Source organism: Rhinopithecus bieti, unplaced genomic scaffold (assembly GCF_001698545.2).
Source record: "Rhinopithecus bieti isolate Rb0 unplaced genomic scaffold, ASM169854v2 scaffold_19285, whole genome shotgun sequence".
Lineage (NCBI taxonomy): Eukaryota > Metazoa > Chordata > Mammalia > Primates > Cercopithecidae > Rhinopithecus > Rhinopithecus bieti.
The window spans coordinates 54,140-80,277 of NW_016809495.1; the positions used below are offsets into that span (position 1 = coordinate 54,140).

The window sequence follows — 26,138 nt, forward strand, 5'->3', positions numbered from 1 at the left end:
AAATAATCTTACAAGGTTTGGAAAATATGAAAACAAATTTAAATGTCCAACAAAAGAAAAGTTAATCTGTAGTTTCAATGTACTACTGATATTTAACTCCCTTTATGTTATAATTTATATTGCCCTCCACACTGATTAGGCAATTGATGAATTCTATGCAATTGAATTCAAATTACATACACTGTACAATGATGACATTACATTAAATTTTTTAAAATTCTATCGTGTCTGTAAACCTTAATTTTTTTTCAATAATTTGATGGGAGAGGCAATGCAGCAGTTCTAAATGCAAACTCTTCAAATGAGTGATTGCTATTTGATTTATCTGTGGGGAAACCAACCTAAAGTAACAATCTTTGTTGATGCTTGCTCAGATCAGGTGGACCAAAACAGCAGGAAGTGCCTCTGACAGATTCCAAGACTCAAGTGTCTTCAATGAGACTTTGAGGATTACAAATATTCAGCGACACCAAGGAGGCCGGTATTACTGTAAAGCAGAGAATGGCTTGGGGTCCCCAGCGATAAAGTCAATCAGAGTGGATGTATACTGTAAGTAAATTTTCCAGAAAACTATAATTAAGCCTAGTATGGATTTCTTTTGTCCTACAAGTCTATGGTTTTCTCAAAAAACGTAGAGTTCTGTTTAGTTGAGAATGAAAACTGTAAAATAATGATAGCTCCCTTAAAACATCCCTGAAGAAAGGAATCTTCACTAGAAACCTTCATAACTTCTATGATATAATATATATTCATTGTAGAACACTTAGGAACAACATTAACAAGAAGACAATAACCATGGGTAATCCCACCAATAACTAGTGTTTTAATGTATACGTTTTTTATCTTTATATATACATATATACATGCATTTTTATATTTTTATTAAAATAGGATCATGCTGTATATTCTTTAACTTATGTTTGTGAATTTTACCTACATGTGAATACAGCTATTCTTTTTTTTTTTTTTTTTTTTAAATATACATCATACAAACAGAGCATTATGAATTGGCCTGTAAATGACCAAAAATCTCTACGTATAGTCTGCTTTTGGTCAACTCTGTTAAAAGTAATCAGCACCAACCCTGGACAGTGCTGTGCCACCTGAAAAGTGTTTGTTGATTTATTTTTGTTCTTAGTCTCATTTTCCTACATTTTGCTCTTGATGATAATATTTTAAATCTTTTTGGTCTCCTAACTTATTTCCCCACTGAAACAAAGCAAAGGCCTACATTTAATTTGGTCTTTTGCCCAGGTTTTTCTATCACTTCATTATGTTTTACAAGAATTTGCATTTTAATTTTAAGTCTCTAGTGTAAGGTAATTATTTTCTTTTCTTAAAGTAATTTAGACATAAGTAACAAGTGAGAGGATGTTGTTTTTCTGCTTATCTTCCTTTCTTTTCCCTTTCCTTTCTTTCAGTGCAGGATAGGATGTTACATAGTTAGGAAGGGGCTTGAAATTATACATGGTCTATTTGTGAGATGCTCTGCTGAATCTCATTTAGTTATTCAGATGACTGAGAAGTGGGTGATAAAGCAGCACTTGGAATTTACTTTCCACATTCAGATACCTGCTTTCCTTTTGGAAAGGATGGGCGAGAAATCCTTGTTTCATCCTCTCTGGTATCTTCTATTTCCTAAGGCACCTTCCCCCTCATCCCTCAGCATAATTTGGAAACCTTCATCCCCTGTACCACCCTTTCCTTATTGTGGGTGCACAGGTTGACCATACCTGTATACTACCCAAAATAATATAGCCCCTGGCTTCCATTTTCCTGACCAAATATTTTCAGTGTTTTTGTTCATATGCAATTTTAAATTAGATTAAGTTTAATTTACAGAATTGAATACTTTTTGTAATATAATAGTGTAGAGTACATACTTCTGCTCTTTTAGTTATTGTAGTTTAGGTCATTAAATTTTAAAATACACCTCTTCAATACCTTAAACACAATTCTAAAATCTAAAAAATTCTGAAAACCAGTGGGTATGTTTTATTTGTAACTTTTGTAAGCAAAACTTGATGTTAGCTAGTGTGGTGTCAAAATTTGACCTGAAGTGACTTGAATAGAAAAGTAGAAAAAAGCTTTACACTCTTTATTTACCAGACTTTGAATAATCACGTTTTGCCCAGGAAATGTGTTTGATTACACAATATAACCAAAGATCCAGCTGAATGTATTATATAATAGATGGCATGTATACTATATTACCTTTCTAAAATCTGAAAATTTCTGAAACACATACTCCAAAGATTTTGAATATGGAATTTTGGCTTGCGTTTCTACGATAGGTCTGATAGTTTAAAAATCGTATTGCTGGGTTAACAAGTTAAATATAAAGGGGAAATTCACATTTTAGAGACTTAAAAAATATTTTCTCTTTTCGTTTTACTAGAAAGCCTTTTCATTGCTAGTCTCCATTATCCCTTCTCCTTTCTACCTGCTCATATCTCTTGCTCTGCAGACTGGGTTGTGCCTGAGTATCTTATTCATATTGCACACCTTACTGGAAATAATAGCACTGTTCTCTCCAGGTTTCCCAAACCCTGCTAGCCTTTTAAAGTCTGACTCCTCTTCCATTCAACCATGCCTGAAGACATTTGTTTTGTTACCTTCCTCTTCTTTGAATTCCTTTGGGGTTTTCTCATGCAACCTCGACTTGACAAGCATCTCGTTTTATGTTATTTCAGTGAAATATCACTGTGATGCATATCATGTTGAAGTTCTATTTTCAGTACATGTTTGGTGGCTAGGATTTATTAACAAGCTGTCTAAAATTGTACCATTTGAGAAAATAACATGATGTTAAGTTCCATACTCTATAAATAAACATGACATCTTTCTAATATCAATTTCCCAGAGAATGCCTTACCTTTAGCGCCAGAGCTCTTTCTACTCTGTGGATGTAAACATACATTTAAAGTAGTTGTGCCTATTTTTGAGGGCTTGAATAAATGAATTCCTTCAGATAGTAAATTTTCAAACATGCTTTGAGTGATAAGAACACTTAACAACAGAGATCTCTAGACCTATCTAAGGAGTTCATGTGCTCCAAATACAACCTTGACTGAAGACCAGAGTTTCTCGGTTCAAGTACATTTTCTCTACCTGAATTTCTATAATTTAAAACTTTATCATTGCTGATAAAGACATGACTAGTGTATTCATGTTATGTTTAAATTTGGCAATGTTGGTGTCTAAATTTGAATTGTAATCCTTAAGATTTATTTGTGCTCTAATTTTGATTGGATGTTGGACAGCTTAGTCGAATAGATACTCATTTATATAAACTACAAGCAGGTGAATGACTTAATTTATTTCAGGTACTTTCGCTTTAACTATTTTAGGAAATGCTAAAAAAAAAAATAGGACTTTTTTTTCTGTTTGGAATCTTACCTTTAAAATCATCCACTGCATTGTAGGTTTCTGTTTCTTTTTCTAAACTGATTTCACATGTGGCACTTTCATCACCATCAGTAGAACTTGGAAACAGGATATGCATAAAAACAAAATACACTCATGCAAAATCAGCAGTAAAAAATATTTTTACAACACCAAGCTGAGGCAGACTATGACTTGGATTTACCAAAAATAATAATTAATAATGTTAGAATTTATTCTTGAATCCCTTGTAAAATATTATCTCTAATATTATCTGTGCCCCATAATCTGTTGATGTATAATAACACATAATGTAGGCCGGGCGCGGTGGCTCAAGCCTGTAATCCCAGCACTTTGGGAGGCCGAGACGGGCGGATCACGAGGTTGGGAGATCGAGACCATCCTGGCTAACATGGTGAAACCCCGTCTCTACTAAAAAAATACACAAATCTAGCCGGGCGAGGTGGCGGGCGCCTGTAGTCCCAGCTACTCGGGAGGCTGAGGCAGGAGAATGGCGTAAACCCGGGAGGCGGAGCTTGCAGTGAGCTGAGATCCGGCCACTGCACTCCAGCCCGGGCGACAGAGCGAGACTCCGAAAAAAAAAAAATAAATAAAAAATAAAAAATAAATAAAAAAAAATAACACATAATGTAGATATTGATGTAATGCATCAGTAGTCTTAGAGAGTTTTATAATAGTGAAAATGGATAGTGGAAAATGGGTTATCTCTCATTTAAATCCCATGGTTCTGATACAACCTTTCTAACTTTAGAGCAAAAAACTTCCTAAAATAAAATTACGTGCTAACCAGTCTTATTTGATGAGGAAATGGTAGTTTCAGGGAAGGAATTAAACACATGGTGAATAAATTATAAAATGAGATACTTTTCTTTAGAGCTGATATTTGGAATCTTGTAATACGCTTATATTAACCCATTTTTATCACTTTGAAGAAAAGTTTTTATGAATCTCCTATTGGAGACCTTTTTCCACCAATAATTTTTTCCTAAAATTTCCATTTAGATAAAAATAATTAAGCATATAGATTTTTATTAAAAGAACTACCACATGCAATTTTTACTATGTTAATCAAGAATACAGTTGAAAAATTATTATACATCATGTTCCTCAATTTATAGACCTATAATTTATCATTTAAGAAATTGTAAAAGCATTCACAAGAGTTTTAGGAAATATAATTTATGGGTAAAATATATTTATAGGCTGTTAGATTTTATAACCACACAGTGACTTAAATTTCTTTCCCAAATCTGATTTGGTTATTTATGCAAATATTTCAGATCAAAAGCTTGTTATTTCAGATCAAAATTACAAATCAAAATATTTCAGATCAAAATTACAATTGTTTTTGGTTGGGGGAAATTGCTTCTGAGTGTCTTCTGAGTGTCTGAACATAGTTTCCTCCATACTCACACAAATCTCATCTTGAATTGTAAGCCCCATAATCTCCACGTGTCAAAGGAGAGACCAGGTGGAAGTAATTGACTCATGCGGGTGTCTCCCGATAGTGAATGAGTTCTCATGAGATCTGATGGTTTTATGAGGGATTCTTCCTCACTTCGCTCGGCACCTTTCTTTGTGAAGAAGGTGACTACTAGCTAAAGAGGGGCTCTTTCCCTTCTGTGCTCAGCACTACCGCCTTGCGAAGAAGGTGCCTTGCTTCCACTTTGCCTTCCGCCGTGATTGTAAGTTTACTGAGGTCTCCTCAATCATGCTGAACTGTGAATCAATTAAACTTCTTTCTTTCATGAATTACCCAGTCTTGGGCAGTTTTTTATAGCGGTATGAAAACGGACTAATACAATTAGTAGTCTCAGAAAAAAAAGGAAAATACTGCATTCATGTAACAAGAACAGGAAAACACAAACAAGGGACTTTCAGAGAATATAAAATAGCTCTTACAATATTAAAAGTGATAACATAAAACAGTGGAAGGGCTGGAAAATAAAACAGTAAAACAAAATTTTACAATCAAGTGGATACTACATAAGAAAGAAGATAAGAAAATTCGTGTTAATCTAGCAGATCTAACATTTTAATAATAAGAGTTCCAAACAGAGTCAAAGTGAAGTTTTTTTTTTTAGTTAAGAATTTCCTATCATAGTTGAACATATGTTTTTAATTATAAAGCTATCGCTGGATCCTCAACACAATGGAATAAATAAAATCTTCACCAGTGCACTTATCAGCATACAACTTCAAAACATTGGGAAAAAACCGAAGATCTTAAAAATGTCCAAAGAGTTTTTATTTTTTCCAAAATGCTCACATATACAAAATTAGGAATCAAAATGGCACAGGTCTGCACAATGGAAATCTGGGGCTAGAAGGCAACTGAGTAAAGCTTTTGAAATTCTGAAGAAAATTATTTCAACTAGAATCTTCTGTACAGCCAGGCTATTTTTTTTCGAATATCAAAGAAGAAGAAAGACATTTTAGACCTATAAGATTTCAATTTTTTTTGCTAATGTACCCTTGCTGAGGATACTACTTTTATCTATTTTCCTCCAAAACTAAGAAGTAAACAAAAAAGAAAGAAATATCATCCCCAAAATAGGAGGCTATGGATAGGAAAATACTGAATTTAATCTCAGAATGATAAGGAAGCAGGATGGCATGACAATAGAAGCTTGTCATACATTGAGCTTCAGAAGCAACCAGGACAGATTGAAGCTGGAATAATGATGCTTACCTGATATTTTAGAGATGAATTATCATGGAAAGCTTAATAATATGGTAATGATAGTTGGAAACAAAATTGAGTATACAAAATGTGAGTTATTAAGGGAATGTAAGAAACTTTATGAAATGAAATGTAATCCAAATATACTACAAGGTTCAGCTGTAAACATTGCTTGCGTAGTCATAATAACAACACTTGATTTAACCACAAGCATGCTATAAATATATAGCGGATGAGGGAAGGTTAGTATAAGAGTTAAATGCTTCCTTTCTATATGAAGAAATCAGCAAGACAATATGAAAATGAAAAATAAGTCTATAAATAGTTCAACACTTAAAAATATGAAGGCAAAACCATTCATAAGTAGTTAAGAGATACATTAGAAAAGGTTGCCTCTGGGTACTGGAAATGCCTAAGGTTGTTTGATGTATCATTATTTGGCTTTTAAAACTGCACTTGCATAGTTTGATTTTTTTAAAATTAATAAAATATAGATTTGAAGATTTTACCTTGGAGATTCTTGTTATTGAGCTCCCTGAAGTCAAAACCGATTTCATTCCAAATTTTAGCAGATCATTATTAATTCAAAACTTAAAACTAGATTTATATTCACACTTTATTTATTCATAAGAATTGGTATTCTTTGATATTTGACACCAAATAAAGTTGACTAAAAGCATATTATCTCCTATATAAAAGATAGGCAAATAGCACAGGGAATGTTGGTGCTACATTCTGATAACTAATTTTCTTCTAAACTTTTAGAATAAAACTCTTTAGGTGAATTTCCACTACAATTTTCTTACATGTTGTTTAGAATAAAATATTTTAAAATAACTTTGACTTTTACATTACATGAGTAGGTATTCAAAATATAGCTCCACTGAATTTTGTGGGGCTAAAAAGGAACTTATTAAATAATTTGTACCTTCAGTGAGTCTAAACTACTTAAGAAGACAAAGTGAAAATTTAATTTATTTAAATGGTTTACAAATGTTAAATAATAAGGTTAGTAACATAAATTATGCCACACAACAGTGAATGATATGCTAATGACCCTGAAAATATAGTGCTGGAAGTAAAAGGTTACTGTGGCCTCTTATGAAAGAAGTAGGATTTACATTGCAGTTTTAAGGATGGGTTTTGAAAGAATTCTCCCTGACATTTCTACACATCTTTTGACAGCTTGTGTCCGGTACTCTCTTTTTCAAGAGTGCTTGTGTAACAAACAGCCTTGAGCAATAGAGATCGTGTCTGCCGTTAGGGAAGAGGGCAGATTTGTTTCCTGACCAGGATAGTAAAGATAATATCTTTATTATCAGGCTTTCTTACAGGACCTTTATAAGATGGGGAGCTTCCTGAGCTCAGGGTCCCTTAGCTGTGTCAAAAACCAGTGGTGTGTATGGCATTCACCTGGGCTGCCCAACACATTGTCCCTATGAAAATTAAGGCAGGAAAACCTATGAAAACAGGAAGCACGTACTTTTGAGGCTTCAGTAATGAGGTCATTTCTCTCAGACTCAGGAGTCTTGTGTTTTCAGTTAGCATCCATGAAACTGTGGCAGGCTAACATATTAGCCAGCAAATAGGGAAAATGTCAGACCCCTCACCATTCTTAACAGAGTAGTGGGGAAGGCCAAAGATATCTTTTAATGGGTGAGAAATTTGATTAAAGGCACAAAATAAGGGAGAATAATCCCACAGAGTTTAGGGACTAATGGTTAAGATGGTGGGTTCGGAGGAGAAATGAGAGCTTAAATTGAAAGACTGTTAGTTATGTCATAATTATGTTGAACTTTTACTGCCAATGTGTTTTACCATATGAATGATGATCTGCCATTTATGTAAGATGCAAAATAAATAAACTGTAACTTTTTATTTTTATTTTTTTTTTAGAGACAGGGTTTGCTCTGTTCCCTAGGCTCCAGTGCAGCAGTGCAATCATAGCTCACTGTAACCTTGGACTCCTGGGCTCAAGGGATCCTCCTGCCTCAGGCTCCTGAGTAGCTAGGACTACAGGCATGCATGGTGGGGTCTTGCTGTGTTGCTCACGCTGGTCTCAAATGCCTGGCCTCAAGCAGTCCAAAGTGTTGGGATTACAGGCATGAGCCACTTGTGCCCAGCCCCTGCAACTGTAATTTCATAACTGTAGAACTACTGATGAGAATCAGCATTATCCGAATACTGATACTGCTTCATTTGTCCTCTCTAAGAAGCAATGGCCACTTATTGAGAACCCTAAAATCTATCTTTGGAGGAAGAAAGAGTATATCTTAGGTAGAAAAAAAAATGGTGTTATAGAATTTGATGTGCTTATTCCCAAATATATTTGTTACCTTTAGATTTTTGAGGACATTTAAACAATTTTCTAAGAGTGTGTTCATCTAATCTTTTCACTTATTCTTAGCCATGACTGTGTGGTTCATAGGGTAATAGAGGTCATATGACTTTAAAGGTTAGGGTTTGATTACAACTTATTTTTAATTCAAAAAGAAATTAGACTGAGAGGCATTAGCTTAATAAGTTTTTATGTGTGCAGACACTGTTCACACATGAGACAAATCTTTTCCAATATCCATTAAACATGTTGTAAGCATTCTTATTTCTGGAGCATATCCCCTACTTTAGTGTCACTTAGGTAGATGCCTGCATTTCATTATGTTCAGAACAAGCAGTGATATTTTTGGTCCTTGTCTGATAGATTTATTATGTTTTCACCTGGGAGATTAGTATAACATTATCAGTTTATTCTACAAGTACAATTTACCTGTGTTAGAAAGAATTATAAAGCAAGCAGCAAAATATTATTGACAATGAGTTTATTTTTAGTGGAACCATCAACATGATTTTTGGACAGAAAAGTTTAGGGAAACTGCTAGAATGACTAATGGGAATTCTGGAAACATGACAAACCCTGGAGAAAAAAAAAAAAAAACAATCCTTTATGTAAATCCTATTAAGCATAATTTTCTTACCCACCACCCATCCTCCCAAAACATCAGTCTTGGGTTTGGAAGGTCTTAATAATGTTTGATGTGGCAATTAAAATGCTTATTAAAATGAGTTGCTGTCATACAAATTGCCCTATTAATAAAATTTGAGACAGGATTTCACAATTTTCTGAATTATACTGATGGAGTGCTTGCTTATCAGTGTTATTTACAAGTGGGACAAACAATCAGTCTAATTTCCAAATAGTGTTAGAGTTCCTAATAAAAGAGCTTTGTCAAAAATCCTATTACATACCTGTTTACTGATTCTTATTCAGAGGACGTTAGAGAAGAATTACTTTTAAATCAGTTTAGTCCTATCTCAATTATTATCCATTCAGTACTGGTCAAATGCACCCTCTTAAGATGCATTCAAAGAGCACCTACTGAATATTCCTGAATCTTACAAATACACAATCAGAATGGCAATCGGTAGCTTTCCCTCAGTTGCTCTGCACCTGTTCCTACTGCCTTTAGGTCCCTCATTCAACCTGATTCTGAAAATCTCAGGCATTCTATTAGCCCTCTGAGCTGGAGAGCTGGGAAGGCCACTTCAGTTAGTCTCAGTTTGCAATATTAACTGATGACCTACAATATGAAAAACCCTCTACTTGTACTACTGGTGAGAGATAAAACAAAAATACGGGGCTTTTGCCCTGTAGAATCTTATGATCAGTTGGAGACATGAAAACTGGACTTAAAAGTATTTTGGTTAAAAATTAGGTAAGTCTACAAAATTTATTTACATATCAAAAGTACTAAGGGAAAAGTGATGTGTGACATTCCTTAGAAAACACTCTTACTAAATATGTTAAGGAATTAAATAAATGGATATAATCATTATATCAGTCTGCATTTAATTTCTAGGTTGTTACCCTGGTAAAAACTATCCATTCCTGAGCAAACATATTCTCAGGAATACGTTTGTAGTGAAAGCTCGTAGTGTTTTTCGTAAAGATAGAAGGCTGTTTGAATGTGTGACTGTGTTTATACTTTTGCTCTTATTGTTACCAAGATATCTTTTAAAATGTTCACATCTAAATTTCGTAAAGGTTCTCTTTCATCTAAAAATTATTTATACATTTTGTCATTTAAAAGAGGTAAATCTATGGTTAAACTGAATAAAAGGCCCTTAAGAACACAGACCACGGTCTGGGTGGGATTCCCTAGCCAAAGGTTAAGCGGCAGGCAGATGCTCCTGCTGAGTCAGCCAGAGAATGGAGATTGGCATCCAGTGTTCTGATTTCCAGGCAGTCCATGGAGCCCTCTGAATCTAGCTTTCTTCCTAAGGGCAAAGTCTGCTATCGTCAACTCTGTATTGCATACACATTTCATTAAAATAAAATAAAATAAAATGTTTGGAGAAGGAATATAATTTGTACCAGTAAAGTGAGCTAATAAAATGGTTTGAATATAAAAAAGAGAGGATGTTTAATGTGTTTTTTTCCCCATGTATTTTAAAGTCCAAATTCTGAGTCACACAGAAGATAAAGTAAAAGTTTGAAAGGTAAATTATTGCTTACTTAATTATTTAGCACTTGAGGCCATACTTTCTCTGAATGTATTCAGAATACACTGTATTATCAAATTTAAATTTATAACAGTTTCAAGAAAACCTGGCCACCTTTGCTTTTGCTATTTGGTCTATACCAAGTCAGGTCAAGTAATTTGAAATACCCATTGTTGACTGGTGTTATAGGATAAGGTGGAAGGATTCTCCTAGAGAGTAAAAAAGCCATGAGATTCATACAAAATAAGAAGCTCTTTAAACTTAAAATTATTTCTACCTCCAACTTTAAGGCAAGAGTTTATTTTATTTTTTCCCTTTGACAATTGAAGGAAATGATTCTTGAGAAGGGTATCAGAGAATACATCTGACCTTGCTTCGATACTTGATATTTTCAAAAACTTAGCTCTGTTCTCTCTTGATAGAGGGAAAAATTTAATATGTCTTAGCTTCTGAAACATACTGGTGTGATTGATCCATGAAATACTGAAATATCTGAAAAGCAGCCTACTTTCAATCTCTTAAACTGAAAGTGAAGTGCAAATTTCTGCACCCTACTAGAGGGCACTGCAGTGTTTTTATTCATGATCTCTTGAGTTTGTCACCAGGCTTAGAATATAAAAATCCCTGTTTCATGAGGTAACGCTGAGGCAGATATGCAATCAAGACATCCAGATGGCTATGAATGAAATAAATGAAAGGGTTTGTTTCAAACGTTTTCAGGTGTCCATCCCTAAGCGCTGTATTCTAAATGTAGAAGGGAACATGTGAAAAACAGCTTTTAGAAATATTTTCCAGTTTTCAGAATGAGCTAAAATAGAGAAAAGGGAACAAATTCCATTTTCTATTCCCACTTCCACTATCTTATTCCGGTCTCTCATCACTTCACACCTGGTTCCTACAAAAGACCTCCCAGCAGACCTCTCCCTCAATAATAGTTCACTCCTTAAATTTATTCTACATATTATTGCCAGATGAATCTTCCTTAAATTCAATGCTCATCACACTACTTGCTGCTAGAAATTTACATTCTTTCTATGTTTTTGATTTTAAAAAATCCAAGCCCCTCTGCTTATTTTTTCTCCTGTTGTATTGAAATTTAATTCCTCATCCTCCTAAAGCAACATCCTTTGGCCTTACCTATCCTCTATCATGCTTCTTGACCCCCATTTTCATAGCTATATATTCTGTTCTCCCAAAGGTCTTGTAAACTCCTACAGAGTGGAGGTCACCTTATGTCATTATTTACCCTAACTATGTCCAAATGAACAACTCAGTGACAGACTTATAATAGGGTATGAGAAACATGTGTTGCTTAATGACTAAAGGGCATTGGAGATAAAATCAAACTGCTAGATGTTACCTCTTTTAAAATGTGCATTTGAATTTTTATCTTCATCCTTCCTTAGACTTGTGGGTTTTCTTTTCTGATTTCTGAATTCTAAGAAATAGTCTATCAGTCATCTATCTATCCATCCATCTATCTATCCTCTCTCCATTTTTTAGGACAAGATCTCACTCTGTTGCCAAGGCTGGAGTGCGGTGGTGCGATAACAGCTCACTGCATCCTCGAACTTCTGGGCTCAAGTGATCCTCTCACCTCAGCCTCCTGAGTAGCTAGGACTCCAGGTGCACACTGCCATGGCTGGCTAATTTACTAGTTTTTTGTAGAGACTGATTCTTGCCATATTGCCCAGTTTGGTCTTGAACTCCTGGCCTCAAGCAATCCTCCCGCCTCAATCTCCTAAAGTGCTGGGATTACAGGTGTGAGCCACCGCACCAAGCCCTACCTATATACTTATTTTATTTTATTTTATATTTATTTTTGAGACAGAGCCAACGTGCAGTGGAGTGATCCTAGCTTACTGCAACCTTTAAATCTTGGGCTCAAGCAATCTTTCCACCACAGCCTCTTGAGTAGCTGGGACTACAGGCAGGTGCCAACATGCCTGGCTATTTTTTAATTTTTTAATTTTTTTTTTCTTTTTGTGCAGACGAGGTCTCACTCTATTAATCAGGCTAATCTCAAACTCCTGGTCTCAAGAGATTCTGCTGCCTCTGCTTCCCAAAGTGCTGGGATTACAGGCATGAGCCACCAGGCCTGGCTTCTCTATATGTTTTACATTAAAGTCTGTGATCACTCATTCCCAGTGATTACAATAACTTACTGCTTAAAAACTGTGTTCTTATAAATTTCCTCAAAACAAGCATCCAGGCAAAGACATGATGGCATGTGTCCATATGTATATTATGGAAAAGAGAGCAAGTGACTAATAATCTTAATGGCAGTTCTCTGAAGGGGCAGTATGTTTTGGTTGGAAAACCCAGAGTTAGAATTTAACCATGTCCTTTCTTTTTTCTATGAACAGCAGTATTTTCAATGTGAGACTGAGATCCGCAAAACAATGCTTTTGAATAGTGCCTTTTGTGGGAGTAAAATTCTACTTCATATGGTAGAGTATATAGTGAAGCATTCAGTATTCATTCAACAAACAATTATCAAATGACTTCTGTGTGGCAGATTTTGTGTGACTCAGTGCTGAGAACACAGTGGTAAACAGAACCAGCATGGTTATATCATCAGAGAGAGTAGAATCCAGCATAGCAGAGTTAAGATACTTCTTGTAGTAGCTGAAATGCTAAGCTAAAATTAGAAGATCATGGTTCCATTTCTTCTTGTGTTAGCTCTCAGACTTGCAAAATTGTGAATTTAACAAAGAGACTTACTTAACTTTTCTAGGTCTAAGCTTGTTTTTTCCTTTCTAAATGAAGAAATTGGATGAAACATCCTTAATCATTTGCAAAAGTTTTAGATTCTTTATGAACTTTTTTTTTCTGTTGAAAGGATATTTCACATTAAGCAGAAATCATCTAGAATGAAGATTTTGAGGGTGTTTTGTAGTATGGAAGGAAAATATACCTCTAATTAACATATATTTACTTTCTTTTTCTAAGAACAGTTCTAAATAATTTTAATATACCGATAAACATTTTCTGAATACCCACTAGGCTTGGAGATATTAAAATGTATAAAGCATATTATCTACCCAATAATAAATTGTAGACTCTTTGAGAAGTAAGAATAGACATAAGATCATAAGCATAAGGAAGAGGTATTACAGAAGTTGAGGGGAATAAATAGTCACTAAAGACCATCATGATCAAAGGAAGTGTTGAAGTTGTCAAGAAAGAGTTGACTTAGCAAGTCTAGATGAGAGGGAGGTATTTTTCCAACAGGGAGAATGGGGCTACATATATATGCATACATATGCACATATATATACACACACACATACATATGCACAAATATATACACACACACAAACACATGTATGCACTTACAGACAGAAACAAACTATATATGTATGTTATGTATCTATCTATATATATCATTTGTCATTTGAAAAAGATTTGCTAGTATATGTGTGAATGATGAAGGAGCTGAGAGAGAGAAAGCAATCAATAGAAGCCCTGTTTTCTACATTTGTGACTTAGGCCACTCCAATTTTAAATCTTCACAGCATGTTGTTGGCAAAAAGTAGGAATTAGAAATTAAATCTTGTAACTATATACCCACAATTGGTATATAGTAAAATTGTCTTGAAATATATAATGTTGGTAGTAGAAGAACTCAACATTAGAAATAGAAAACTAGCACATTTTCCTTTTCAGCATATTATTTAGCAAATAACATGTTTTATTAATAACATAATGAATAACAAGTTCGCTATGAGTCTGAACTGTTCTAAACTGTTGTCAACAAGCTAATTCATTCAGTGAGCACAACTTTTTGAAGTTCTACTGTTAATAGAATAATACTAGGTATGAAGAAGGGTGTCGCACCCAATGGGAATTAGAGGAATGAGATAATATTTTTTAAAAACCCATGAATATAGTTTCTGTACTCTAGTTTAGAAGAGAATGCGAAATATACCTAAAATGAAGTAACTGATTATTATATACTTTTCAGTAAGTGCATTAACCTTTTGACAGAGAAGATTTCAGTTTTCACTTCTATTTCAGGATTTCCTTTCCCATTGAATTTGTGTTTTATTTTACTTGAAAGACATATATGCATAAATTACACATTTTCTGCATAACTTTATAATAAAATAATTTTACTAAATTGTTGCTGCTTTATTTTCTCTCCACAATAAGTTCATTTCCATTCAGCTTTGTCTACCATATATCTTTTCTTGTAAGTTAAACATGTGGTGTTGTTCTAAGACAAGAATGGTAATACTGGTAATATTGACTGTAACTGCTGGATAAAACAAGGTGGAATGACTCCAGTGTTAGTGGGCATAAAAAATTAATTAACAAGCCTTTCAATTAAGATTGTATAGCCCTTTCAAAATGCCCACTATGTATGTGCTCATTTCTAATTCTGTTTGAATTTTTCGTCTTTGTACTTTTCTAAATATTATTGTGTGCCAACTCTAATTTTTCTTATTGACACCTGTCAGATCTCACCACCTCTCTTAACTTGCCTAAAGGCCCCAAAGACATTTATCTGCTCTGTTGCAATTAGAGTGTATCCTCAGGAAGTATTTTCGGAGAAGTTTCCTTCTCCTAGCTCTGAAACCACATTGTGGGTTTTAACTCTGGTTGTGTATCCTAATCTCTTGTGATTTAAGACATTTGGAGACTTTTGGTCTAAGCCCAAATCTCTTGAATCAAAACTGGGTGTGTCATTTTAACACTGTCGAAAGTCTTCCCCCAGGGTTTCTGAAAATTACCCTGGTTCACAAAGCCCTCTGCCTCCTGGGCTTCTATTTCTCTTTCTCTATCACTGTGCAGTCTTGCTTGGGCCAACCATAAAGCATGGTGCCATTTGTTTTCACACCAAAATTCCACTACCACCAAGCTTCCATGAGCCCAGCAGACTTAACTGAAAATTGTCCACATACGATTGAGGCTCCTAGCCATACTAAAAGCTTTACCTGGACCTGATGGAATCATTGATCCTAGTTTCTTGTGTTCCCTCAGTGTATTCAAACATTCTCTGTCTTCCTGGCACCGTTCATCCCTGCATGCTTCTCCTTCCTTCTTCCTTTCAACAAATCTCTTTCCCCATCTGTCATCAACTCCCATGTCATGACAAATAGCATTCCGCTTCTTTAGGCCCTGATAGGCCTTCCCTCCCGACCTCCCAGCTTTACCTTCACCCTGAACACCTATAAATGTATTTTTAAAAGAGTGATCTCTTTGGGGAAACTAGGGCCAAATATTAGATTAATGAAATGCCTCTACCTTGTTATATCCACATAAGAAATACCTAGATTCCTGTAACTGCAGAGTGCCCAGGTAGTGTTCGTGATAGGATCTGTAATTGCTTTTACTCTTCTTCTCCTTTTTTAATGTCTCGGTATATGTTAACACTGTGAACACAAATCCTTTAGCTTCAAATTGAACGTGAGGATTGGAAGCTCTTTTTAGGCATTTAAAACACCAAAACTGGAGAGAAAAGTTATTTTCCAATATTTCAAAGAGCTTCCTTAACATTGTATTTAGCTATGTGTTATATTAATTCTATAGCATAAACATTTGTCCCACAAGCATGTATTCAGTATTATGTGCTACTAACTTGGGCACTGAGGTCATTAGAGCACCATTGTGAGTACAAACATGAGCCAAGTTGCTGGCTTCTCATCCTGGATTTACACTTTGTCACTTTTTTTTTTATCACCATATGATCCAGATATTTTCACTGTTGGAAGCTCATGCAACTAAATGCTGCTCATTGTAAAATGGAGACAATAATAACAATTTGTCTCTTATAGAATTGCTGTAAGGATAAAATTAGTCAGGGCCTGTATAGTTATTGGTTCAATGGCTGACACAAAGTCAGAACTCAGGAAGGTCAGCTCTTAATTCCTATTGACAAATGGCATGCTAGGGTTATAGGAGACAAAAGCTCTAAGAAGGATTGTTGTCATTGACAGCATTGTGACCTTCACATGGGTTGGTGCCTGATAAGAGGCCCTTTTAAAAAAAAAATAAATCAGGAAGTTAGTGGAAATCTTCCAAGGGTAGGGATTGTTAAGCCAATGTGTCAATGAGTTAATCTAATTGGAAGCATACATCTCCACCTTTAGCCTTGGGCAGTTTACTTAGCTCCTTATCAAAGGACAATGATGATATCTATCTATACAGTTGTTTTTATTATCTAATCATCACAACTACTTTTACTAACATTAATCAAGTACTTGCTATTTGCCCCCAAAAGTGTTAAGGCCATTATAAGGATTTTAAGTTTTACAACTATAGAAAGGTTTAAAATGGTGAATGACATGGTAAGAACTCAATGAAAGGATGTTAAGAAGAAAGAGTAGGAGTGAAAGGAAGAGGGAGTGGGATATGTCATATTTAATTTGTTTATATGTAGGTGTAAAAGACTTCATGTATGTTAAAATTATATCACTACTGGTACTCTACTAACACTAAAAGATAACATTTCATAGTGTTTAATATGTACTGTACATGTGTCAAGTGCTTTACATATATCACATAATTCATTAAATATATACAAGTCCCATTTTACAGATGATGAGTGGGAAGAAAGATAATTGATGTAAAGCAGAGAGGATATTTGATGGAATTGAGAATCCGGAGGGACTGGAATAAAAACTCAGATAACTTTAGGAAAAATTATCTTACTTTGTAATACAAAGGTAGATAAGAAGGAAATAGAAAAACAGATAAAGTAGGCTGGCAGTGGCTAGGAAGTTGAAGGAGTTTGTGTCTGTTGTCCATTTTGAGACACCAAAATAGAAAGTAAGTTATTTTGGTGAGAATGTGAGGAACAGCTGGGTTAGAAGTCTGAAGAGAATTCTACATATTTGAAACAATTATTGTGAAACAGAGGACATGCCATTTATTTGGAGGAAAGAGGTTTGTGAAACAGCACTAAGGCTTCAGTCAGGTTGATGAGTAGGTGCACCAGGCAAGACAGAGAAAGAACAGGAGATTGTAGGCCGAGGTAGAAGGGAGAACCATCTGGATTTATAATTTCAGAGCTAGGATGTCTTTGTGTGATCTTAAGGTCTAGGTAATAATTTTGTGAGAGTGTTGCCAAAGTGAAATGGAAGTGACTGTCCTTTCAGTAGAGGGTATTAGGGAATATGGAGCTAGTGAGGATGGATATAGTATTGATGCGGATATTGAAATCACAGCATTCCATAGCAGGAATCATGTAAGAGAGAGGGGTTATAAACCAGGTGAAAAGTGTTCCTCAAGAAGTTGATGGAGTAGGTAAACTAGCAGATAATGCAATAAAAATAGAAAAAGGAAAGTGGTTGCATATATGCGTAATGAAAAACTAGTGTGATATATTGATTATGGCATTAAACTCTTGATTGCCTCCAATGAAACAGATTTATTCTATAAAAAGAGAATAGTTTTAGAAATATGATATTCTTTTAAATTGTTTTGTTCATTCTGTTCTGTCTTCAATAAATATTTCTAATTATTTTAGCTCTATTATTGCATTTGATTACATTTTACTTTAGCAAAAAATAAATTTAAAATGCTATATATGGTGGTAACAATTGATTTTTTTTTGCTAAGGCTTCTCTACTATTATGTTCTTTCTTCCTTTTTCATTCTTTGGTCATCCTTATTACTATATAGAATAAACATATATAAACATATAAAACATAAGTAAAAAAATATATATATATGAAGCATGTATTCTGTTTTCTTTTCCATTTCTTCTCTATTATCAGCTGTCTTTTTGTTTCAGTCTCCTAATTTTTTCTTTCATTTACCCTTATTCATTGCATTTGGTTTATGTATTATTTCTGGGTTCTTATAAATATTATCTGTGTTTTGTATTACTGAGATCCGTATTATGGTTTTATATTTTTAAATTTACTTAAGGATGCTTTTTACCACTGGTCAGCCATTTAAGCCAAAACTTGCAATGAAGTAGAAATGTCATACATTATGTTGTTCTAAAACTTCTGAGAATCAAATTCATATTTACATTCTTTACAAATTGATCTGAATTACTATTCTGTAAGCTGAAAAAAAGGGGGAGGAAGAAACTGTCCTTATCTTTTGTCAATTATGTAATAAATACCTGTCTGCTTATTGTTAATATTTATTCCACATAATGTATGATTGTTTTTCTTTGAGTATGATATCAATGTAGTACCTTATTGGTAGACTTCATCCTGTTATGTTATTTGTATGACCTCAGAGCAACAATCACTTTGAAATGAGGGAGTTGGAAGACGTTTTTCTCAGGTCCACTCTAGCACTGACATTTTACTACAATCTTCATTTCTGATGAGTTTATGATTTCAAAGCGACAAATTAGTGAAACCAAAAAATTAGTAGAAAGTGAATATTTTAAAAACTCATTTTATTATTATTCTTTCAGAGATGCTCACTTTAACTTTGTCATAATGTTTTGTTGAATTAAAGAAATAGTGTTCCTAGGATAAATAGCTAAAATTTTGGAATGTTGAATTGGAAGATGGGAAGTTACCTAGACATCAAGTTTTATGTGTCTTTATTTAAAAAATCAGATGTAAAAATACTATTTCAAATTATATATATGACATATACATGTATAGAGAGAGAGAAGGAGAGGGAGAGAGGAGATTTATTTTAAGAAATTGGCTCCCACAATTGTGGGAGCTGACAAGTCTGAAATTTGTAAGGCAGGTCAGTAGGATGGAAATTTAGGTAAGAATTAATGTTTCAGTCTTGAATCCTAATTTCACAAAGCAGCAGGATGGAAACTTAGGCAGAGTTTTTATAGTGCAGTCTTGGAGAGAATTTCTTCTTTTCTGGAAACCTCAGTCTCTGTTCTTAAAGTTTTCAACTTGAAGCTTGTTCACATTGTTAAAAATAATATGTTTTATTCAACATTTATTGATTAAGATATAGTCACATCTAAACAATAACTTCCAAGTATTAATGTTTGACCAGGCAAATGGGCACCATAACCTAGGCAAATTGACACATAAAATTATTCATCACATCTCTTTCAATCATTTTGAGAGTTTGTTCTTCATCCAAATGTCTAATTAATTCTCTTTAAAATAAAAGACATATAAAATAAAATTTTAAAACATTGCTAAATAAAATAAATGAATCTGGTTGAAAGCTTTAACAGAATATTCATAGCATCATTGCAATCTTTTCATCATAATTTTATTCATTTATAGCTAGTACTCATCCTATCATTTTATCAATTTTTTTTTTTTTGAAACGGAGTCTCGTTCTGTCACCCAGGCTGGAGTGCAGTGGCACGATTTCGGCTCACTGCAAACTCTGCCTCCCGGGTTCATACCATTCTCCTTCCTCAGCATCCTGAGTAGCTGGGAGTACAGGCGCCTGCCACTACGCCCAGTTAATTTTTTGTATTTTTAGTAGAGACAGGGTTTCACTGTGTTAGCCAGGATGGTCTCGATCTCCTGACCCCGTGATCCACCCGCCTTGGCCTCCCAAAGAGCTGGGATTACAGGCGTGAGCCACTGCGTCCAGCCCTCAATCATTTTTTTAAGCAAGTTAAAGTGGATATCACTAGCTGAATTTTAAAAAGTAAAAACTAACCATTTGATCTATTTTAAACAAATTATTGTTTTGACCAGTTTGTTTTGGACTAGGTCACATAAAAGTAATTCAATGCATATATATGAAGACAATACATACATTGCACATATGCACATATCTGTAGCTAGAGATATAATTGTATGGCTATGAATAGATCTTTTTTTTTTTTTTTTTTGAGGTGAAGTCTAGCTCTGTCGCCCAGGCTGGAGTTCAGTGGCACAGTCTTGGCTCGCTGCAACCTCTGCCTCCCAAGTTCACGCGATTCTCCTACCTCGGCCTCCTGAGAAGCTAGGATTGCAGGCACGCGCCACCACGCCGGCTAATTTTTGTATTTTTAGCAGAGATGGGGTTTCACCTTGTTTGTCAAGCTGGTCTGGAACCCCTGACCTTGTAATCTGCCCGCCTCGGCCTCCCAAAGTTCTGGGATTACAGGTGTGAGCGACCGTGCCCAGCCTATGGTACTTTTTTCTAATCTTGTTGTTTCAAATTCATCAACAAGAACATTTCTGACAAACATGTCTGAGTTAAAAAAAATAATTCTTGTTGCTTTAAAGCATATCATTGACAACACATTAATATATGATTGTTTTATTTTAGGCTAAAATAATCTCAAGTGATTAGTATGATTTCGCTATATGATATCAACTTCTCAACATATATATTATAATATTTATACTATTGTAAATTAATCAATTATTATAATTATTATAAAATAATAGTATAATTATATTATTATATATTATTTATCTAACTATAGTATTCTATATTTACTGTGTGTGGTCGTGCTTGGCCAGTATGGCAGTGAATGTGATTCTAAACCAGGAATTTTTTTTTTTTTTTTTTTTTTTGAGACGCCAGTCTCGCTCTGTCCCCCAGGCTGGAGGAGTGGCCGGATCTCAGCCTCACTGCAAGCTCCGCCTCCAGTTACGCCTTCTCCTGCCTCAGCTCCGAAGTGCTGGGACTCAGGCACCGCCACTCGCCCGGGTATTTTTTTTTTTTTTTTTTCGTTTTTTTTTAGTAGAGATGGAGTTTCACGGGTTAGTCAGATGGGCTCCGATCTCCTGACCTCCGTGACTCCGCCATCTCCAGTTCCCAAATGCCTGGGATTACAGGCTTAGCCCACCGTTGCCTGCTAGGAATTATTCTTACTAGCCACTTTTCACAGTTATTTTCTCGCCTATACAATTCTTTTCCTATTTGTAAATGCAGAACAATAGTTTCCCAAGATTTTTTTTTTTTTTTAATCATTTCCTCACCACTTCACCTCACTGAAATTTCTTGGCTGACTCCACTATATCTCACGTATTACTTAAAAGAATTCTAGAAATCATTCATTATTAAGTCATGGCAATTGTCGTGCTAAATATTGCTTGAGGTTGCAAATACTAAAAAGTACTTAAATTCAAAGGACTCATATCTACTTTAAAAATAAAGACCCTGATAATAATATTCTTTATTCAAGAATCAAGTAGTATAGAATATATGATAATTCTTGAGGGACAGTTGTCTTAGTCAATCAAGCTACTATTATAATACCATAGATGACTGGGCGGCATAAATATCAAACATTTATTTCTTGCAGTTCTGGAGCCTGGGAAGTCCAAGATGAAGGTGCTGGAAGATATGGTATCTGGTGAGCCACGGAGCACTTTCTGCTTTGCAGATGGCTGTCTTCTTGCTTTGTCTTCACATGGTGGAGAACAGAGAGTGACAGCAAGGATCTATCTCTTAAAAGGATACTAATCCGATTCGTAAGGCTTCCACACTCATTACCTAATTGTTGACCAAGGGCTCCACCTCCAGATACCATATCATTTGGGGTTAAGATTTCAACATATAGGGCCGGGCGCGGTGGCTCAAGCCTTTAATCCCAGCACTTTGGGAGGCCGAGACGGGCGGATCACAAGGTCAGGAGATCGAGACCATCCTGGCTAACCCGGTGAAACCCCGTCTCTACTACAAAATACAAAAAACTAGCCGGGCGAGGTGGCGGGCGCCTGTAGTCCCAGCTACTCGGGAGGCTGAGGCAGGAGAATGGCGTAAACCCGGGAGGCGGAGCTTGCAGTAAGCCGAGATCCGGCAACTGCACTCCAGCCTGGGCGACAGAGTGAGACTCTGTCTCAAAAAAAAAAAAAAAAAAAAAAGATTTCAACATATAAATTTTGAGGGAACATAAAAATTCAGTCAATAGCAGCAATTAACCCTTAGAAATATGTTTTATGTATTATAAAAATAGACACATGCACTCTTGTGTTCATCACAGAACTATTCACAGTATCAAAGACGTGGAATCAACCTAGATGTCCATCAATGGTGGATTGGATAAGGAAAATGTGGTACATATACAGCATGGAATACTATGCAGTCATACAAAATAATGAAATCGTGTCCTTTGCCTCAACATCAATGCAACTGGAGACCATTATCTGAAGTGAACTAACACAGGAACAGAAAACCAAATACTGCATATTTTCACTTATAAGTGGCAGCTAAACACTGAATATACATGGACACAAAGAAGGGAACGATAGACTGGGGACTGCTTGAGGGTAGAGAGTGGGGAGGAGGGTGTGCATTGGAAGGCTACCTATTGGGTATTAGGCTCACTACCTTGGTGATAGGTTCATTCGTATACCAAGCCTCAGCAACACACAGTTTACCTGTGTAACAAACCTACACATACTCTTTGAACCTAAAATTAAGAAAAATAATGCCTATGTTGTAAATGATGCTGCATGAATCCTAAATTGAGAAGATACTTTTAAATAATGAAATAATTTTTAACTTCTTAAAATGTGAAGTTCTTATACATTAACTTTTTAGGGTTATGCCACTATTCATCTGTTTATATTATAATGTAGGTTGTGGGACCTGATGTTATATAAAGTTAGTGGGTAGTGTTAAATCACTGCAAAAAGTATAAGCTTAGGAAGCAGCTAGTACTTAAAATTCTGGCTCCAATGCTTAGAAGTTGTTTAATCTTAAAGTATTTAAAACCTCTTCATCATTCTCTTAAATAATAAATGGAAATAACGATTTCTTCATCCCAGGGTTCTTATCACTGAGAACCTGCATACTATTACTACTACAGCTACTTATGCTCTCCTATAATACGTTTAATGAGTACCAGTTGCTTCATACAATGTGTTTGGTGCTTTACATAAATTTTACAACTCAAGGGAAAATTATTTAGCTTATTTTAAGGTATTCTAGTTCCATTTTCCCTGAAAACAAGTAACTAAAAGCAGAAAACACTTTTTTAAAATGACTGCAATATTCTTACAAATTAAGTAGATTACCAGGTCGTTATATAAATGTCTCTTTGTTTTGAAAATTCTTCCTTATAAGCTTACTATTTAAGTAGTGATATATATGTATATATGACTAAATGCCTGGAGTAAGTGCCAAAATAGGATATATTTAAAATGTAAATGAAATTAAAATTAGTCGATACTAGAATGCTCAAAAATCATAATTTGCTGCATTTTCTCTTTGTGTCAGTTTTAACTTTATTTCAAATGTGGCTTTTAATTATTTTCTTTATTAGGCATGGTTTTAGATGACTTTCTCTAAATGCACTTCTCAGGCACTGAAGATGTTATCCACAGATTGAAGGGAATATGTAATCTATAAATTCCTCAGCTGCCTTTCTGACTTTCAATTGTCAGTTACCAACTTAAGCAAATTTTAAATCTCTGTTGCAATAGCATTTTGAATTTCTATTTAAGATACACAACAAAAGTCAATGAACTGTTTGAACTTACCTCTTTTTATATGACTTTCATTTTTTTCACATCACCAGGTTATTTCTTGATTTGAATATCAAAAGAAACCTTAATAGGAAGATGATTAAACTTTGTAGATGTAAGCCTGTATTAATTCTTTATCATTTTCCCATGGCCCAATAAAACCAGTTCATCAAACACATCCAACACTCCCTGCATTGAGATGTAGTAGCTGATGGGCCTTAATGTCTTCATATTTTAATAAAAGGTATTTGCAAATTTTAAATAATTTAAGGGCTTAAGAGTGCTCCTTGGAGTTTTAAGAATATTTTCTCTATTTTCTAGTAGAATAGCAATATTATTAATAATTTTGTTGAAAGAGGATGCTTTTCATGGTAGTTAAATAAATCTAAAAAGTATTGCCAACCTTGATGGAAACTAAAAGAACAAAATACAATCATTGAAACTTGAAATATAAGTAAAGTGTGCATGAAAAGAATATAATTTGAAGTTGAATGAAGAAAAATTTTTATGCCACTGGTTTTAAATAGAATACGTACTATCATTATTTAACAGATACACTGAATTTTATGCCTAAATATGACAATTGTACCTTAATGCAGAGGAGAGAAAAAGTGAGAACTTGCATTTATATCAAATACATTAATAATACAATTATTCCAGAATATATAAAATAAGTAAGAAAATGATACATTGTAATGGAGAACACAAACAATGCATTTGGTCCTGTCTACATTTTTTGGCTAAATGGCTGTGAGAAAGGCATGAAGTATCCTTAAAATCAGATTTCCTATTTTTATAAACAAATATAATAGTAATAATCTTGCAAAGTTATGACAGGGAAAGAGAGAGTGAGAGAGAAAGAGAGAGATTGAGATTCACTTAACTTCCTAATTGTAATTCTAGGATAACTTAAAGCATCATATCTCTGTGGCATTCCTTTATCTGAATCTTCAGTTCAATACTATAGTTTTATTATTGTTTCCTGGTTTATTATTAGCTGATTGCTTTATTTTGTCAGATCTAAGTGCTTATCTTGAAACTGTGCTTCCTAGAGAGGGCCCAAGGGTCCAGTTAACCTAGTTGAATGAGAATTTACTATTCCTCTTGTGCAAAGGGATAATACCTATCTCTCTCAAACTGGGTGAGTTACCTATCTCTCTCAAATTGGGTGAGTTAACTGCAATTCTTCATTGAAAACCTACTGATGATTAAATGTGTCTATGTTATATATACATCTAAAATGAAGCTGCTTTGAAAGTACTTTTTGATAAAAGCCTTTATTATTGGTGAGTCAGCAGAAGAAAAATGGAAAATGAATGACCCACATTCTTCTGGATGAACTTAAGCCTGAACCTTCTGAATCTGTTGTTATTTAATTAAATCAGTCTTGTGTCTCAAAATATTTAAGAGCATTGTTGCTGTGTCTAGAAAATCCCTTTCAGTTAAACTTCAACACTATTACCAGAATGCCATTTTGCTATTTAGGATACATTGTAGTAAAATAGAAATATAATTATGGGAAATATGTGAAAATATTTCTTATACACCTCTTTGAGATATAATGCTGGGGAACTGATTTTTCAGTTACTTGTGCTAAAGAGACTTCAGAAAATTTATTTTGCTTTTGATCTTAGTGGCTAAAGAGGTAAGTCTGACCATTTAATAACTATACCGTAAGACTAAATTAATTGAAGACCACTATAGGAAATCTTTTTCCTACTGTCTTTTATAGTTATAGCATGTTTAATGTAATTTTATAATAAACAAGAAGTGACAAATGGCATTTTCAGTAGCTGTCTGAAGGAAGCCACTGAAAAGCACCCTAAGAAAGGGGTACAATTTTATCGTTCTCTGAGCTCTAGGTAGGCTGTGAATCCAGGCTAGGACACCTTAAATAATGCCATAATTCACTGACTTTGCAGACACTAATTAGTAGCTTTCTGTCGGCTAATATGAGAACGCTAGTGTGCTAAGTCCTTTATGTGCATTTTTCTATTTAAAGCATTTCCCCATGATAGGTATCGTGAAAACCACCACTTCCCCATCTTATACATTGAGAGATAAAAGATAAACAGGATGACATATTCAACATCTTCAGAAAGTTCTTAGGCTACTGCCAAAAAATTTGGAATAATGAGGAAGTATTATATAGTCACATGGTTAAGATCCCAGACTCTGGGACAGATGGGTCTGATTCCTAATCTACTCCATCTATGAGACAACAGGTAAGGTTCCAG

At 34.6% G+C, this 26,138-nt stretch overlaps 1 protein-coding gene across 1 annotated transcript in view; it reads left to right on the top strand.

Moving 5' to 3' along the window:
- The first annotated feature begins 362 nt into the window (after window positions 1–362).
- Window positions 363–26,138, top strand: part of MDGA2 (MAM domain containing glycosylphosphatidylinositol anchor 2) — a 391,758-nt gene continuing 365,982 nt past the window's right edge. Inside the window, exon 1 of the mRNA XM_017889604.1 lies at window positions 363–549. Within this exon, the coding sequence (XP_017745093.1) occupies window positions 363–549 (187 nt within the window). The remainder of the gene's footprint in view (window positions 550–26,138) is intronic.